Genomic DNA, 16,627 nt, shown 5'->3' with positions numbered 1-16,627 from the left:
GTTATTGGAGGAAACAGTTCTAGAAGGTGAAATTTTTCATTCACTGTTTGTCATAAAAAGCATCAATATTTCAGGTCATTAAATACATCCAGGAGGAATTTGGTATAAAAAACTAAACCAGTATTTTTTTCTTTATTCATATCTACATTTCCCAAAGATAAAAACAGTATGAAGTGATTTATTTTTTTTCAACTATCTCAAGGTCCTCCCTAAGATCATATCTCTGCTATGTTTGTAGAGTAAAATTATGGTGCTGTCACTGAAAGATGACTGTATTTTGCACTAGACTTACTGAAGTGAGCAAAGTTCAGCTTTAATTTGAGAAGAATCATCAGATGTCTGGATAAGTTTACTGGACTTTAATTTTAATTCATTTTCCAAAGACTTGATTCTTTCTTTCAGGATAGAGACTGTACTCTTCAGTTCACACCTTTCCAACTCAAACTGCAATTAAAAAAAAATAATAAAAAGATGGTATTGTTGAAGAAAACTACCACAACTTGGCTTTTAAGTAAATCTAAGTTACAAAGTGCTGAAAAAAAAATTAATTGCTGGGAAAAAAAAAAAAAAGAGCCTATCCAATTCTAGAATAAAAACTTGTTCGTTAAAAATGAACTTACTTGTTGAATATTATTTTCCAGTACTGAAATATCGTGCTGCATCTTTGATTTTTCAAGGTTAGCTGCTTCTTGCTGAACCTGAGATAAAAGCATTAGTTTACATGTAATAAGATATAGATTTTCACTAAACATAACTGAAATAATAGCTGAAAATACACCACTGCAGTTATATATACACACACAAGATTTTTAAAACAATAAATTCAGAGTATGATTAATTACAATGCAAATTTATGTTTGGTTCCAATTTTAATTAATTCTTGACAGTTGTTGCAGAAACATTACAAAGATAAAGGGCAATAGGAAGGTCACAAGGATGTAGCACATATAGTTTTGTGACAGAAAAACCATACTCAAAGCAGCACATACACAAAAATATTCTGTGACATCTAGACTCTACACACAAAGTGATTCCATAAGTTGCCCTTTGACACCTTTTCTCTACTGCCACTCTACCTAGGATCTGAGTTTACCAGGACAATTCAGACAACTCATCTGGTTCTGCTAAATGAATTTGAAATCAGATAGGTTTATAAGGTATTGAAAAAGTGGAACTGATTGACAGTCAGACACAAACTTGGTATCATTTAAAAGCCTTTTCTCACTGTAAGCAATGCAGCTAAAATAGTCTCACCTTTAACTTTTCTCTCAGACTTTCCTTTTCTGCCATCAGTCTTCTAAAGTCTGCCAGTGCAACATCTCCATCTTCTCCCACATGACTTTGAGAAACCAAATGATGTTTTGCTTCCATTCTCAGCCTGTTTAATTCACTCTGAGACTTTAAAAAGCTTTTACATGTTAGTATATGTGGATTGCAATTGATACAATGTATACACTGACAAAAAGAAAGTTCAAATGCTGTTATCACAATAAAAGTGCTATTATATAGAACTACTTTTCCCTAGATAACTAAAACACATTTTAAATCACACAGGAGCACAACTTCTACTGCCAACATTCTTGAAATCCTTCTGTCATTTCAAGTATAGACTAACTTCACTTTGTATTCTCATAATTTAGTTACAGCTTCTACCTAGCCTGTATCTCTACCCAACTTCCGCATGCTTCCTTTTTATTTTTTCCTGATGCTTCTCATTTCCAACCACCAGTAGAATGTTAGAATGACTTTGAAGTTTATACATGAATGTCAGAACATGCAATTTTATTAGCAAGTTAAAAAAAAAAAAGAATATGTAAGTATAGATTTTATAATTCTTCATATTTTCTCATAGGTCTAAACTCCTCAATTTCTGTTATAATGTGGAGCTGCTTCGTTTTGAGCAATAGTAAAGTAAGTTTGAATTGGATATTTCAATGTCAATTATGAAGATCTTCTTACCTGCTCATAAAGAATATTTAATCTGTCTCTTTCTGCAGTCAATAGCTTGACATTGGATTGAATTTCTATCATATGCTTTTCAAATCTGTCTAGCATGGACTGTAGCTCATCTCTTTCTCTAGTGATCAATCTCAGGTCTTCACTCTGCAAAGTGATTAATAAAACTGATATTAAAGTATAACAATAATAGGACACATAAATATTACAAGAAAGAACCCACATGATTAGGAATATATGGAAAACACACTTAATACGTTTTAATTCCAAGAAACATGGCGTTACTAGTAAAATTTAACCACGAGAACAAACTGTTAAACAGAAAAAGCAAACCAGCTAACAATATTACTTCAAACTTTGTTTCTTTAAAATCTATTTATTTTACACAAATTGATCACTATATAAATCGATGTTACTGTAAAATGAAAACGGAGAAACATAAAGCATGCTCACTTAAGTTATTCTCAGTTAATGTGCTAAGCTAAGAATGCAGTCTAAAAAAGTAAAAAAAAACTTCTATTGCTACTGAAAATATATTTGATAGCTCCTTCACAGTAACTCCCTAATTTTTCCAGCCTGTACTGACAATAGGAACGTTACCTTCTCTGGAGTCCTACGGCTTGGGCTAGGTCTTCGTTTTATCATTTTCTGAAGATAATCTAATTCTCTTTTATAATAATCTCTGTCATCTTCCAATGTTTTGACAAATGCATCTAGACGAGATGGAGATTTGTCTCCTAGAGCTATACCGTATTCTAATCTCATTCTTTCTATTTCTAGGACAAGTTCTCGTTCTGCAGAAAGAAAAATAAAAACAACTGCAAAGGAATCATAACAATTTAATCAGAGACGTTTGCACTAGGAATGGACTAACATCCAGCAACTCGCCAGGCACAGGATCTGCTGAAAATGCAACAGGGGTCCTGGTTCACTATTGCCTAGACATGAATCAGTAGCGTGCTTTGGAACCAGTTAAGGCTTAGCAGTAGAGTGGACTGCATCAGTGGAGATGCAGACTGAAGGATATGATTATTTCCTTTTACTTATGGTTCATTAGGTCACATTTACAATACTGTACCCAGTTTTGTTCCCTGTAGTAGGAAAGATCTTTATAAACTTGGATGAGTGCAGGGAAGGATCTCCAAACTAGTCTAGTAGCAGAATACTTGGCCTGTGAGAAATGGCTGAGGGAACAGGGTGTGTTCAGCCTATAAAAGAGACTGTCCGTGAGGGCCCTAAGTGCAGCAGACAATACCAAGAGGAGTTTATAGGCAAGATGGAACCAGTTTCTACACAGATGTGGGTAAACAAGAAACAAGAGTGATAAAATGTTACAGGAAAGCAATCTAGGAAGCTATTTTCACAAGCAATAGAAAGAAAACATTTCTACACTGAGCATAAATAAACCTTGGAAGTAGTTGCCTAGCAAGACTGAGGAATCTCTGCCCTTGGAGGTTTTTAAAACCTAGATAAAGGTCTTAAGAGACATTCTGAAGTCACTCAAAGACAGAATAAAAACAGCTTGGGATAAAAGAAATTACTTTCTAAGAAATTGCCTTGTTATTATTAGGATGCCCCATGGGAAAACTCAAATTCCAAACATGCTTTTGAGATGAAATATTTCATTTCAACAATGATTGAAGACCTACAGACTTCTTTTTTCGTTTATTTATTAGCGTTTTTAGTCTCTCAAACACAGAAGACACTCTATTTAAAAAAATTTAAGGAAGATAATTTACAGGAATCTACATTTTATCATTTACCTTTTATTTCAAAGTTCTCTGTTTTTTCTGTCAGCCTCTGTTTCTCTTGTTCAAGCTGATTTAGCAGTAGTTCAAGATTCTCTTTATCATTTGCTTTTCCAAAGAGTTCTTCACTCAATCTCTCATTCTGTCGACGACATGAGCACAACTCCTGAAGTAACGAATATTACAAAACTTTAGAAGTGCCAGTAGAGACATTTGGAGAAAAGTTAGTTACCTAATATTTTGTTAAGCTTCTAATATTCAACACTGCCGACATTTAAACAGCCCTGATGTTTTATGTAACATTTGTTAAAGACAACAATTCTTACTGATTTAAGCATTACTTCTGACACAGTTTGCAATCAGCAGTGAAGCAAACAAGTCTCACAGCTACTACTCCAAGAAACCAAACCAGAAGTATAGTGAGATGTAAACATGGAAAAAAGCAGTAACTAAAGCAAGAAATATTTTTAAATGGAACTTACTAAAATCATTGGTGTCAAAGTAGATCACAATGATGTATCTCAATCAACACAGTCCTGCAGCTAACATGCCAAATGGCATTTAATATTTCCTATAATTTGGTGCTCTAAAAATATTTTCAAGTTTTCAGTTTCATTAGAAATACTGAAAAAAAAACCCACACCTTGCATGCAACTAGTACACAACTTCTTATACAATGAAAAGAGATCTTTCAGGATATCATCTTTCATCTGGGCTGTTAAGCTTTGTTTCTGACTAGGAAAGTAACGTGTAATTATTCATATACTAAGAGACAAAGTAAATCCTATATTAAAACCTCTTTGGATATCATTATAAAATTTTAATAAAAATGATAGTGTCATGGCAATGACAACTTCCAATAGCAAAAATAATAACAAAATGTATAGTAAGGATAGTAAAGCCTGCTGCCCACAGAGATTTCTTTCAGCTTATTTTTGCAACAACATGATGTAGCTTCTTCAGCTCTTACACATATTACATTAGTTTGATAGAACTTTGAGATACAAGTTCCATTTTTAAATAATGAAGAAGCACTGTTGATTTTTATGAACGAAAGAGACATGAATGACAGCATGATAAACTTACTACAAAGAAGATTTAAACTGGAAGAACTTTACTTACTGATTTAAGCTTCGTTATTGTTTCTTCGAGATCCTGTATTTCACTGTCTTTTCTTTCAATTTCCTTCTGTCAACAAAACAAACTTTGAAATTAAAGTTACATGTTCAAAACAACAATTCCTTTGTTATAAAATTTAAGGAAATAGGTTTTATTTAAGAAACAAAGTATAATCAGTTCCTTGCAAACTGCAAAATTTTAGGTTCACAGATTCATTAAAGCTCCTATTAATTGAATGAGCATAACACTTCAACCATAAACACTCATTTTGAACAAAACAACTAATTGAATCACACCGAGACTCCTCATAAAAAAATTATCCATACACTCCTCACTGTTGCAAACATCTATTACTTATCTATAGTTTTAAGTAGCTCTGAATTTTGTTTCATACTGTGGTAACAGAAGGAAGGCAGACTGCCTCTTTACTGAATTAATCTCACCTAACACAGAAATAAAACAAAACTGCTGTGATTAATCTTTTAGTGAGAAATTCCATATGCTACTAAATCAGAAAAAAATATTTTCAATCTTCTTTGAGGTATCCCCATTGTAGCTAAAAAAGCCAAAATTAAGGCAAATTAAAGAAATTTCATCTAACAGCTTAGATGATCCAACTCATAAAACCCTACTGATTACCTTTGCTTCTTCTATTTCTTTATCTGCAGTTTCAAGCACAATTTCCTTATGTCTTTCCAACTGCTGTGCCAAATGGTCTATTTCACTCAGTTCTTGACAGAGTTCCTCATTTTTGTTGCTTAAGTGCACTACCTCACTAGTCACATTTTTTTTTGTATCCATGAGGTCTTGAATGCGATTCTCAAGTTCTTTGTTTGACTGCTGAAGATATTCAACCTAAAAGATATTTTTCATTAAAACATTAATGCATATTATTTAACTAGAAAGTATAGTTTAGAAGATTAGGAAGGAGCGAATGCTATCTCTACATCATAGTATCATAGTATCGTGTGAGTTGGAAGGGACCTTAGAGATCATTGAGTCCAACCCCCGGGTTTTGAGCCCTCTGTGTAGCAAAGCGGCACTTCTACCCCCTGCGCCACAGGGGGGATTCGAACCCGGGCCCTTCGGTGCCGCAAGCAGCACTTTATACCACTGCGCCACCGGGGGCACACATCTATATATTAAAAGTGATATCCTGTTAATAATGGCTAGACTTCCTGTTCTTAGAAAACAATAAATATCAACATGCAAAGTTTTACAACTTTATTTGTTTTACAAGTGTGCATGGTGGAAAAAATTAATTACTGCATTGCTCTTTATATGGGCTCAAAAATTCAACGTTTATCCTGTAAACAAAGCAGTGAAAAGCAGATAGTTGTATAGAAACCTGCCTTGGGCATCAGTCCAGTAAACCCAATGCACTCAATGCTTCACCAGACTTCACAAGAGTTGAAGACAGTTCCTCCTATCTATCTATCTATCTATCCAGTATATTTGCTAGGCCTGGATTCATTGTTAACTCTTCCACAGAAAAGGAAGCTTTACAGATCACATTCCCAAGGCCAACCTTGCCTTCAACATGTCAGCATCTTAAACACAACATTCTAGAAGTCCTGCTCTAGAGACATTGTTTTTCTCATTATGCTACTCCATGCAAGTTTAGTTAAAAATATATATAAATTACACTATATGGGGAAATGGGAGCCTGAAGTATCTCAACCTAACAGATGCTGCACATCCTTCTCCACATAACTTTCCTCAAAATTCCAGAAAGAAGTTTGGTTCTAGGCGTGGAAGACAGTCTGAGTCTTTTCATGGTCCTAAATGCTACTATATAGCATCAATTCATTTACTGTCAGAGATTAAAAGTAGTAGATCAGCACTAAGCCTAAATAAATAGCCTTGATAGCACAAAATCTGCTTTGTGCAGCTCCGAAAATATAGCATAGATGCCTGGGCTCACTCTGCATAATCAGTGTATCTTCAGCACAACTTACTAATTCAGGGTCACTGAAAACAGCAGTACTGTTTCCAAGTCAAAGCTCATACCATATTTTTGCATCACTGAACGTGAGCAAATGAGCTCTGTAGCCTGAGTCTCTGTGACCCTGTATATCACACACAAGTAGTATCCAAATGATAAATACATAGTATAAATCCAGAGACAGACTTCATCTGTACTCCAGACTGCCTTAGGTTCAGAAATTTTCAATCTGAGACCAGTAACATACGTATGCTAACACACACAACATTCTAACCTCATTATTTTCTTGCAAGACTATGTTGGAAATAAAGGTGAGGACGATTGGAATTAAGAGGATTTCCCACTATCTGATGAGATTACCTGCAGACCTCTTGATAAGTACATATACAGGAGTTAGCCCCAAAGACGTAAATGGAATGTACACATATACACTGTAAATCAAAGTAATTTCAAACTCAGTCAAAACAGCGTATCATTCAGAAATTTCCTGAATACCCTCAGGATATTACACAGAGGTGTGTACATTAAATTCTGCACAAAAAACAGGCTTTTAAAACAAGGAAATTCTTTAGATAAGAAACTCTACCACATAAAAAGCAAAATAAGTTAAATTTGTTGATTTTTATCTAATACTGAATTTTCTTTTTTAAAGAAGATCTAGAAGTTGTGATTGTTAATTGCTAGTATTTTTCATTTTAACTAATCAACAGCAATTGATTTGTTACCTGAGAATTTAATTGGGCAATAAGTTTCTCATTACTTTTACTTCTTGATTCCAGAGATAGAACTTCATGAGAACGACCACCATCCAATGCTAGCACTAGGCGTTCTATTTCTTTGTCTCTAAGCTCAACCTTGGAAGAAAGAAAACCTTTATCATCTTCTATAGCATTTAACAGTCCCTTTGTTCTGATACACTCCTGTGCAATGCTCAGTTAGAAGAGATGTCTTTAGCAATTAAATTTTTTAAATTTAGTATTCAGTTTTTTTGAATTCTGCATTTTTCGGAACAAAGTGATTTCTCTGAAATAAAACTGAACAAATAATATTCATGGGAAAAAACAAAAACCAACAAACTGGAACAAGTCCTAGCAGATTATTTTCTTGGAGAGAAACCAAAGGATTTAATTCACCAAGATGTGACTGAAAAATAGATGTTGGGGTTGGGACCACTACTCCTTAGATATTGAAAGATATAACAAAATACAAACACCTGAGGCAATTCCCTCATTTATACATATAATATCAACTTTTTGATCCAATCTAATTAAAGAGCTGTAAAATCTGCTGTCCATGAATTAACCTCTGAAAAACTAAAATGAAATATAACCAGTCCAAACAATAAAAAAATCATCCTAATGTACCTGTAGATCAAATTAATTCTACCCAATGGATATTTCTACACTAAAAAACCCTAGATGTACAAAAAATTGAGCTTACAATTATCAACTACAGTTTATTTAATGCAACTTTTCAGTAGAAAAATCTATAAGCAAAGGAGGTGGGGAAGCATTCCAATATTGCTGCTGCCTACAAAGCTACAAATTCAAAACAGTGTAGAAGAAAGAATAACTGTACTTTATAACAACTACAATGGTTTCATAATAAAATTATAATCAAGGCTATTACAAACAATTAAAACAAAAAAAGAAAACAAAATAGTCAAATATAAGTATAAAATATTTAAATATACCTGCTTGCTGTAATTTTTCTTTCCGTTTTCTGATATCTCTAGTTTTTCCTGTAACTTTGTTACTTCTGACTGAAGTTCTTGTATTCTGAAATGTAGCAATATACTGTTTATGTAGATACATGAATGAGCCATCCGTGCACAAAAATTGAATACCGTTATTTTTTCTTTGCTCCCGAATGGAAATATTTCACCAAAAAGCAAACTGTTTTGCTGATACAAAATAATAATATAGAAGTTACTGCTTGAGGTACTGTGGAAGGCCAGTCTTGCCTGGTTGTCAGACACATTCTCTCACTCCATCTCTTTAGAAGGACAGCAGGATAAAGTCTCAGGGAAGATTAATTTGTTAGCAATTGAGTAGGATGATAAGAAACAAAGACAAATCAAGACCATCTTCCACCTACCTCCATTTCCTAGGCTCAACCTCACCTACATTCCTCACTATTCTACCTCCTGTCCTCAAGAAGTTTCCTCCCACAGTGTCATGGTTTTGCTTAGCAAAACAAGCAACTTCCCTAGCTTGCCCTGGCAGGGCAGTACAGGAAGCTGATATGTCCTTGGCTGTTTGTGAGCACTACTTAGCAACAACAAAAACAATGGCGTTACCAATGTTGCTCTCATCCTAAACTCAAAAGACAGCACCATACTAGTGACTAGGAAGAAAATTAATTCCATCCCAGCAAAAAGCAGGACATTGTTCTTTATAAACTGCTTCAGCATGTGCCCCTTCCAAGGGTTACAGTCCATCTAGAACAGACAGCTGCAGCATGGGTGCCCCACTGAACACAGTTCCTGCTATAGACAGAAGCTAGGGCAGATTTTATGTCCTGCCAGGAGCCTGTTCCAGTGTGGTGTGGCTTTTCTTTCCACAGACTGCAGCCTCCTTCAGAGCATATCTACTATATCCACTCGTTCAGATGTTTCCTCACCCCTCTAACAGCTGCTTTGTTTTGTTTTTTTACTTTTTACTTGTTCTCAAGTATATTTTAACAGAAGTACCATTAATTTGGCTGATGGGCTCAGCTCTAGCTATTGGTGGGCTCATTTTGGAGCCAACTGGAAGCAGTTGTGTCTGGAACAGTGCAGCCCTTGATCTCCTCTCACAAAGGCCAACTCTGCAGAGGCCAACTCTGCAGCTTCCTCACTAACAAACCGTTGTCAAGTGCATCCACTTACAGGTGTATTCAGAATAAGAAAAATTGTCTTGAACCTTTCATAATGTACTTTCTCAAGACAAAAATAGTATTACATAATTGAGAATATGCTAGCCTTCCACTATAAACACAAAAGATCAGTTTGTTCCTGCACAAAATGTTTCATCTAGTTTTTTTTCCAGAATCCCTTACTTAACATTCAGTACAAGAGTAAATCCTGTATAGAAATCTCAAAAGAAATCCTTTAAGGATATAAGTAGCGTATTAAATATCATTGCCACTTCAACAGAAGCAGCAAGGTCAGTCACTAAGTAAAATCCTATTTAAGAACAGGATGTTCTCAAAACATCATGAAACCTTTTCCCTCAAGCAAATTTGAAAGGCAGAAAGAGGTGCTGAAGTCGCAGCAGCAGATATTTAATGCCTAACTTCAGCATCTAAAAATTCTTTAGATTACCGATTATCAGCCACCTGAAGAAGGTCTGCAACGTAGGGATCCTCTGGTTGAGGCACTGGGTATGCACTAACAGCTGATGGAGGGACAGGCTGGTCTATCTGCATGCGTTGACGCCTGAATGGGATGTTCCTTTTTCTGCCACCTGAAAAAGCCCAAAGTCAAATAGCTTTCACATGGTATTAAAGCAAGAATCTTCGCCATTTATACAAAGTGTGATTCTATATTTATTCCACTGCTTCTGAACTGACATAATGCATCATTTTAATCTGAGAGAAATGAGTTAATGAAATCTGTACAATCCAGACATCATTCCTAGTACTGGTTTTGACAAAGTTCAGTTTTAAAATAAGGAAATATGTGAAGTCTAGTACAAGTCATTTGCTCGAGGGCTTAAGCCTCAAAATAGCCTACAGCTTGAACCCGTTGAATCTGCAACTGATTTACCTTCCTTCCAGCTTAAACACTATTTATGTGCATTAAGAGTCTTTAATATTAATGGCACAAATAAAGCCTTTGGCTTTTTGAAGAAAACAAATGTGCATTCAGCAACAGAGAAAAAAAACAAGAAGATAGAAAACAGAAAAAATTAAGGAGGAAAGGACAAGAGCAGATTTACTAACAAAAGAAAGGATACAGAAGCAGCAGTCGCTTGGCACTGTCAACCACTTCTCCTAGCAGTGAAAGAAAGCAACTAAAAAAGCTAAGTTAAAAGACAAAAACCATTTTGTTTTCAAATTTAAAAGCCATTTCATGACTAGATTAACTTCTGCCACATTTACAAGTATTCATTTTCCTTCTGTCCTATTATCCTTTGAATCATAAACACATCAAGCAAAGTAGGTGATTTGGTTGCATAGTAGCATTATATTAAAAATAAAAAAAAAAGCAAAATATATATTTTACAGAGGGAAAAATTACTTTCCATCACACAAATAAGAACGTGAAGTTTTTGATGCGGTAGTATGGAAAAGTCTTGTAAGAGTGGTAGACAAGTAGTTAAGTATGCAGGAAGACAGACAAAGGTGTAACTGCATCTTTGAAGCAAAGGCCACAGAATATAGAAAGGCATGTAAAAGTGTGATTTTTATTTCACCCCACTGTGCTATTATTTCTGTCAGGGAGCCAAAAAGATGGCTAAATTCAAATGACTTTGAAGGAGAGAATTAATTTTACAGTACGCTTTACACGATCATCCTTAATTTGAAACAGAATGAATAAAAATGGAAACACTGGAAGAAGTAATTAACCTAAAAGTAATCTCCTTCGCATCTTAAGTTAATAAAAAGAAAAACCTTTTAAAGCTGTAAAGTTTCAAAGCACTGGACTATTTGCCTGCAGACTTATTTTGCATCTTGCTACTTTCTGATCTTGGTTAATCTGAATTATTCACTTACGTAGAATCAGTTAGCTATCAAAACACTCAAGTATATATTACAAAAGACTAGATTAGGAGCAGCATTAAAAAATGGAAATAAAAGCCACTGAGCAGCACCTTTCAGCCATGTTTTAACTTAATAGTCCTCTAACGAATTCAAGTTTGTATTCAAATTTGTCCACAGCACAACTGATGAAAATTCTTCCATACAGAGAGGCAGACTGAATTCAGAGCCCAAAGTTTCAAAAGTTAATGTCATTTTATTAGACAGTGTTATTTTACTTTAGTAATTTATTTTCCCATATGGAAAAAATACATATACATACATATGTATATATACATATATATATATATGTATTCTGAAGAATCAAAAAAAAAAAAAAAAAAAAACAAGAAAGAAAATAAAAAAGCCAAGAGAAACATTACCTGTGATTAGTTTCACTCACCAGGAGTTTGCACCACCGCTTGCAGATTCTTCTCCTGAAGCTGCTGAATTTTTTCAGTCTTGGCTTTGCTCTCTTTTTCCAGCAGTTTAATTTTATGCATATATTGGTTATTCAGGAATCTCAAGTCAGCCGCTTCATTTTCAACCTTCCTTAAGCTGGCTTTCAAATCTAAAAGGGAGAGAAAGGGCACTTTTATGTTTTTTTATTCACTAAAATAAGTATTGAAATGATGCTTATATTCTTTTTTCATAACATAAAGTTTCCAAATACCCACTGGTAAGTTTATGTATACCTACAGATATACATACATATATATATATATATATGTGTGTGTGTATATGTGTGTGTGTATATATATATATATATATATATATATATAAATTACAAAAGGAATATCTTCACATGAACCTTAATTAAAGGCACAAAAATTAATGACCTCTCACAAGTAGAACTACAGATAAATGATTTAAAAAGATTTGTCCACACGTTTGACACCAAAGAATTTGTAAGAAGTCTCATAATTTTTATATTACCTTTAATATAATGATCAGATTGCTCTTTCAGTTTTAATACTTCCAAATGCAGTTCATTATTTTCCCTGGTAAGTTTTGCATTCTCGGTTCTATACGGTTCTATAATAGCATCATAATTGCTGCACTCTTTTTCAATTTTTCCAGCAGATAACTTAGCACTGCGAAGGCTCTCTGTTGTATGAACAAGGTCACTAAAATCAAGGAACAACAGACATGGTCAGAACATTATCAGCCTTTAAACGGTTGCTTCAAATATTTATCAAAACCTTAGAAACAAAACCAGACCATGTTCAGTGTAGAACACTCAAGTTCCAAGAAAAACAAAACCAAAAAAACATTAATGCTATTAATGTAAGAAAAAGGAAAAGACAGAAAACATTCACTTAAAGAAAAAATATAAGAAAGGACAGAGCAAATATGCAAAATAAAGATGTGGAGAAATTTACAACTGATAATTCAATAAATTCACTTTGTACATGAAGTGAGAAATTCAAAATTGGCCAGATGATTTATTTCTTTTTTAACCCCAAACCCTACATACCTTGTAGCACTTCTCACTGCAGAAGAAAGCTACGGTTAAGAATTTCAAGACCCAGAAGGTTAGTAGTATTCTTATATGGTGATCAAAATCTCCATAATTGAGATTACTGACAAGTAGCTACAAACATTTTTTACGAACATTAAATTCACTGATAGGTAAACTGATAGGTTTAGTCTATCTCTGAAAGAGACAATATTCAAGGCAGACTACATCTACCTTCATATGGTTCTTCTATCTACATTAGACGTTAACTATTACTAGAACCTTCTGTATCTTTGTTTTTTTCTTTTTTGCATGTTTAGTCAAATATAACTAAATTACTTTGGAAATTATTATGTTCCTATTGCATCAAAGTCCTGAAACATCAGAAACATTAAGAAGGTGACAAGAAAGTTTGTTTTTCTTCTATTATTATCCTGCGCAGCAACAAAGACAGCAAATGTAAACTTCTCCAAATAGAATAACAAAAAATGGAGCTGTGAATATTTTATGTTCAGTTACAATACAGACAACGGGGATTATTATACAACCAGCTATACACGCGTATAAAAGCAAATGGTATCCTGGACCCCATCAGAAGAGGGGAGACCAGCAGGGACAAGGGGATGATTGTCTCTCTTTACTCTGCTCTTGTGAGGCCCCTTCTGGAGTACTGTGTCCAGATCTGGAATCCCCAGTACAAGAAAGGCAGGGAGCTGTTGGAGAAGGTCCAGAGGAGGGCCACAAAGATGACTAGTGGGCTGGAGCACCTCTCCTAAGAAGACAGGCTGAGGTAGCTCGGCTTGTTCAGCCTGGAGAAAAGAAGGCTGCGGGGTGACCTCATTGCAGCCTTTCAGCACCTAAAAGGAACCTACAGACAGGAAGGGAGTAAACTCTTAGAAAGGGTAGGTAACAGCAGGACAAGGGGAAATGGTTTTAAGTTGAAAGAGGGAAGATTTAGGTTGGATGTCAGGGGGAAGTTCTTTACTGTGAGAGTGGTGAAGTGCCAGAACAGGCTGCCCAGAGAGGTTGTGGATGCCCCATCCGTGGAGGTGTTCAAGGCCAGGTTGGATGGGGCCCTGAGCAGCCTGGTCTCGTATTAAATGGGGAGGTTGATGGCCCTGCCTGTGGCAGGGAGGAGTCGAAGATTCATGATCCCAGAGGTCCTTCCAACCTGGGCCATTCTGTGATTCTGTGTGTCTTCTAATTATCAGCAAAAGCTGTTTTGGCTGACTGGTAAGGTTAGAAAGCTGAATTTTCCCTTCACTGTAGATCCTTAGAGACTATCTTAACAATATAGCTGATTTATCTTAAATCTTAAGATGTTCTCATGTCGTGAAGTTATCTAGATCAACCTATGTCTGTGACAGGGGAGCAGTAGGCCCATGGGCCTCCGTGTCCCCCAGAAATGGGAAGGGAAAAGGGAAAAGGGTAGTGAGATGGGAGCTGGGCTCAAGGAAACAAACAGAGCAGCAGCAACGATCTAACTAGGAAAACTTATTTTACTAACTATGATATTGGAATAGAAGATAACACAGTATAATACAATCTAATTGAAATTGAGGCTAATAAATCAAGTAAAATAAGAGAGAGAGAGAGGCTTCCGAAGACCAAGAAGCCTACTTTGAAACTGAAGACACCACGGCTTGGAAGCACACCCACACCTGCTGCCACTTCCGTGACGTGTTTCCCTCTCTGACCGTGAGGTCCTCTGGGACGTGTAGTTCTTCTCTGTGCTCCACATGATGTTATGATATGGAATACCAATAGCAAAAATTACAAAACCATGACATCTTATAACTTAAGCAAACTCACCCCATCACACGCTGAAACCAAACGTTAGCTTTGGAATAAGATTGCTTGAAATTCATCTTTGGGCAAACCATTTTCCCCTCACATCAAAAATTAAAATAAAACCAAACAATCCATATGATATGAACACAATGGTAGTTATGTTTTGTTTTTTGATCAATAAAGAATCTCCTTTGGAATACCTAAAAAGCTTTTCCACCAAAGGCAAACTCTCCACTCCCAAGGGCTGCCGATAGCCCAGCTGATCCAGGCGTTTCCTGAGGTTAATGAACTTGCGCTCCGCTGCTGTCGTCATTGTAAGCACAGCTCCTAAGTGGCTTTTGTACAATTCAGGAAAAAAAGGACACCTGCAAAATATTGTCTGTTACAGCACTTGTCCCTTAAAGCAGGATTAACGCAGAAACTAGAAATGGAAAAGTAATTCTTTGTGTAATAAATACATATAAGCATATTCTGAAAATTTAGGTAAAATAAAACAAAATCATAACGCAACCAAAAAGTTTTCAACATATTTACATTGTTTTGGTGTTTTTAAATATTTGCCTTGCCTATTAATTGTTTATCTCTGAGTATTTCCTAACATCAAAAAGCATTAAGGACCAGGATGGATGGGGAGCCTGATCTAATGGGTGGCAATCCTGCCCAGAAGGGGGCTGGACTGTATTGACATTCATGTCCCTTCCAACATCAGCCATTCCATGAGTCTATGATTGGTTGACGAGTACGTGAGTTTTCCTTCCAGAACTACACTGTGAAAAGACCTCTCTATAAACATGAAAAAGAGGTAGATTCTAATTTCTTCCATCAGCCATCAGCGTAGCATCTTTCACAACCTAAATCAACATCTACATTTTCACCTAAATCTTGCTTGCAGAATTTGCAAGGCAGTGCTTATATTTCTACAGTAATGTTGAATATTTTGGGTTGAATTTGGGACAGCAGTGATTGTGTTACTGTACCAGATCCTTCTTACTACTGAAGTAGGGTGACAACTCTTGAACCCATCTTCTCCTTAAGAACTAGATGAGTTGAAAAGATTAATTACGGTTGTTCATCAGGTTCAATTTGCGAACAGATGTTTTGGATAGAAAAAGGATTTTTTTCACTAGTCATCTCAAAAGAATTTAGCAGTAACAGAAAGAGAAAGCTGCTTTACAGTGAGTAATGGAATAAAGCCTTTCTTCAGTAACTATGGGTTATGTCATTTGTTGTGTAGGTCCAAAGGGTGCATAGAAACTACAATAACCAGAAGAGCTGGGGGTTGTAGCTTCAGAGAGCTTACCAGACACTGAGTTTTTAAAGGGCAATAATCTTTGTACAGTCTTTCACAGTGGAGAACGTAATTGGAAAGACAATATGGGCCAGTAATTCCAGATCTAGCCCTTACAGATAACCACATCACAAATATCGCTTAAGGCCTGTCGATAGAGCTTATCACATCACAAAGCTTTCAGCAACCTCCCCATCAGGAAAACACACGAACAGGCTGTCAGCCTGCTCTATGCCCATCTCCCCCGCCTTTATTTCTCTTCTCGCCCCCCTCCCTCCGACTCAGCCTTACCGACACGCTGCTGAAGGTAAATTCTTCCAGGGCAAAGCCCGGAGGAGCCGCCGAGATGTGTCACCGAGGCATCGGCAGAGCCCGGAGAAAACAAGAGCCCAGCGGCTGCCGGGCTATTCCGCACTGCCCGCGGTCAGAGCGCATCGGGCGGGAGCAGCCGGTTCTGCAGCGGGAGCCCCAGCAGCCCGCAGAAGGCCCGGCCCGGTCCCGGCCCCGCCGCCGGTTTGAAAATGGCGCGCGGCGCAGCAGCCACTTCCGCCCTGTCACCACAGCAACGCGGCACGCGCCGCCGGTCCAGCCAACCGCTG

General features: G+C 36.3%; 1 protein-coding gene across 1 annotated transcript in view; it reads right to left on the bottom strand.

Moving 5' to 3' along the window:
* The window catches only part of CEP135 (centrosomal protein 135), a 31,953-nt gene extending 15,387 nt beyond the window's left edge, over positions 1-16,566 (bottom strand). The window contains exons 1-15 of the mRNA XM_072335487.1: positions 16,320-16,566; positions 14,941-15,105; positions 12,427-12,617; positions 11,894-12,061; positions 10,073-10,214; positions 8,462-8,546; positions 7,494-7,622; positions 5,463-5,678; positions 4,827-4,892; positions 3,720-3,870; positions 2,557-2,750; positions 1,960-2,103; positions 1,255-1,398; positions 621-698; positions 293-444 (exon numbers count right to left, since the gene is read on the bottom strand). Coding sequence (XP_072191588.1) covers positions 293-444; positions 621-698; positions 1,255-1,398; positions 1,960-2,103; positions 2,557-2,750; positions 3,720-3,870; positions 4,827-4,892; positions 5,463-5,678; positions 7,494-7,622; positions 8,462-8,546; positions 10,073-10,214; positions 11,894-12,061; positions 12,427-12,617; positions 14,941-15,053 — 1,973 coding nt within the window. The 5' untranslated portion in view covers positions 15,054-15,105; positions 16,320-16,566. The remainder of the gene's footprint in view (positions 1-292; positions 445-620; positions 699-1,254; positions 1,399-1,959; positions 2,104-2,556; positions 2,751-3,719; positions 3,871-4,826; positions 4,893-5,462; positions 5,679-7,493; positions 7,623-8,461; positions 8,547-10,072; positions 10,215-11,893; positions 12,062-12,426; positions 12,618-14,940; positions 15,106-16,319) is intronic.
* Positions 16,567-16,627: the final 61 nt, after the last annotated feature.

Source organism: Excalfactoria chinensis, chromosome 4 (genome assembly GCF_039878825.1).
Source record: "Excalfactoria chinensis isolate bCotChi1 chromosome 4, bCotChi1.hap2, whole genome shotgun sequence".
In the NCBI taxonomy this organism is placed as follows: domain Eukaryota; kingdom Metazoa; phylum Chordata; class Aves; order Galliformes; family Phasianidae; genus Excalfactoria; species Excalfactoria chinensis.
Note: the sequence above shows the minus strand (reverse complement) of the source record. Positions and strands in the feature narration are given on the sequence as shown.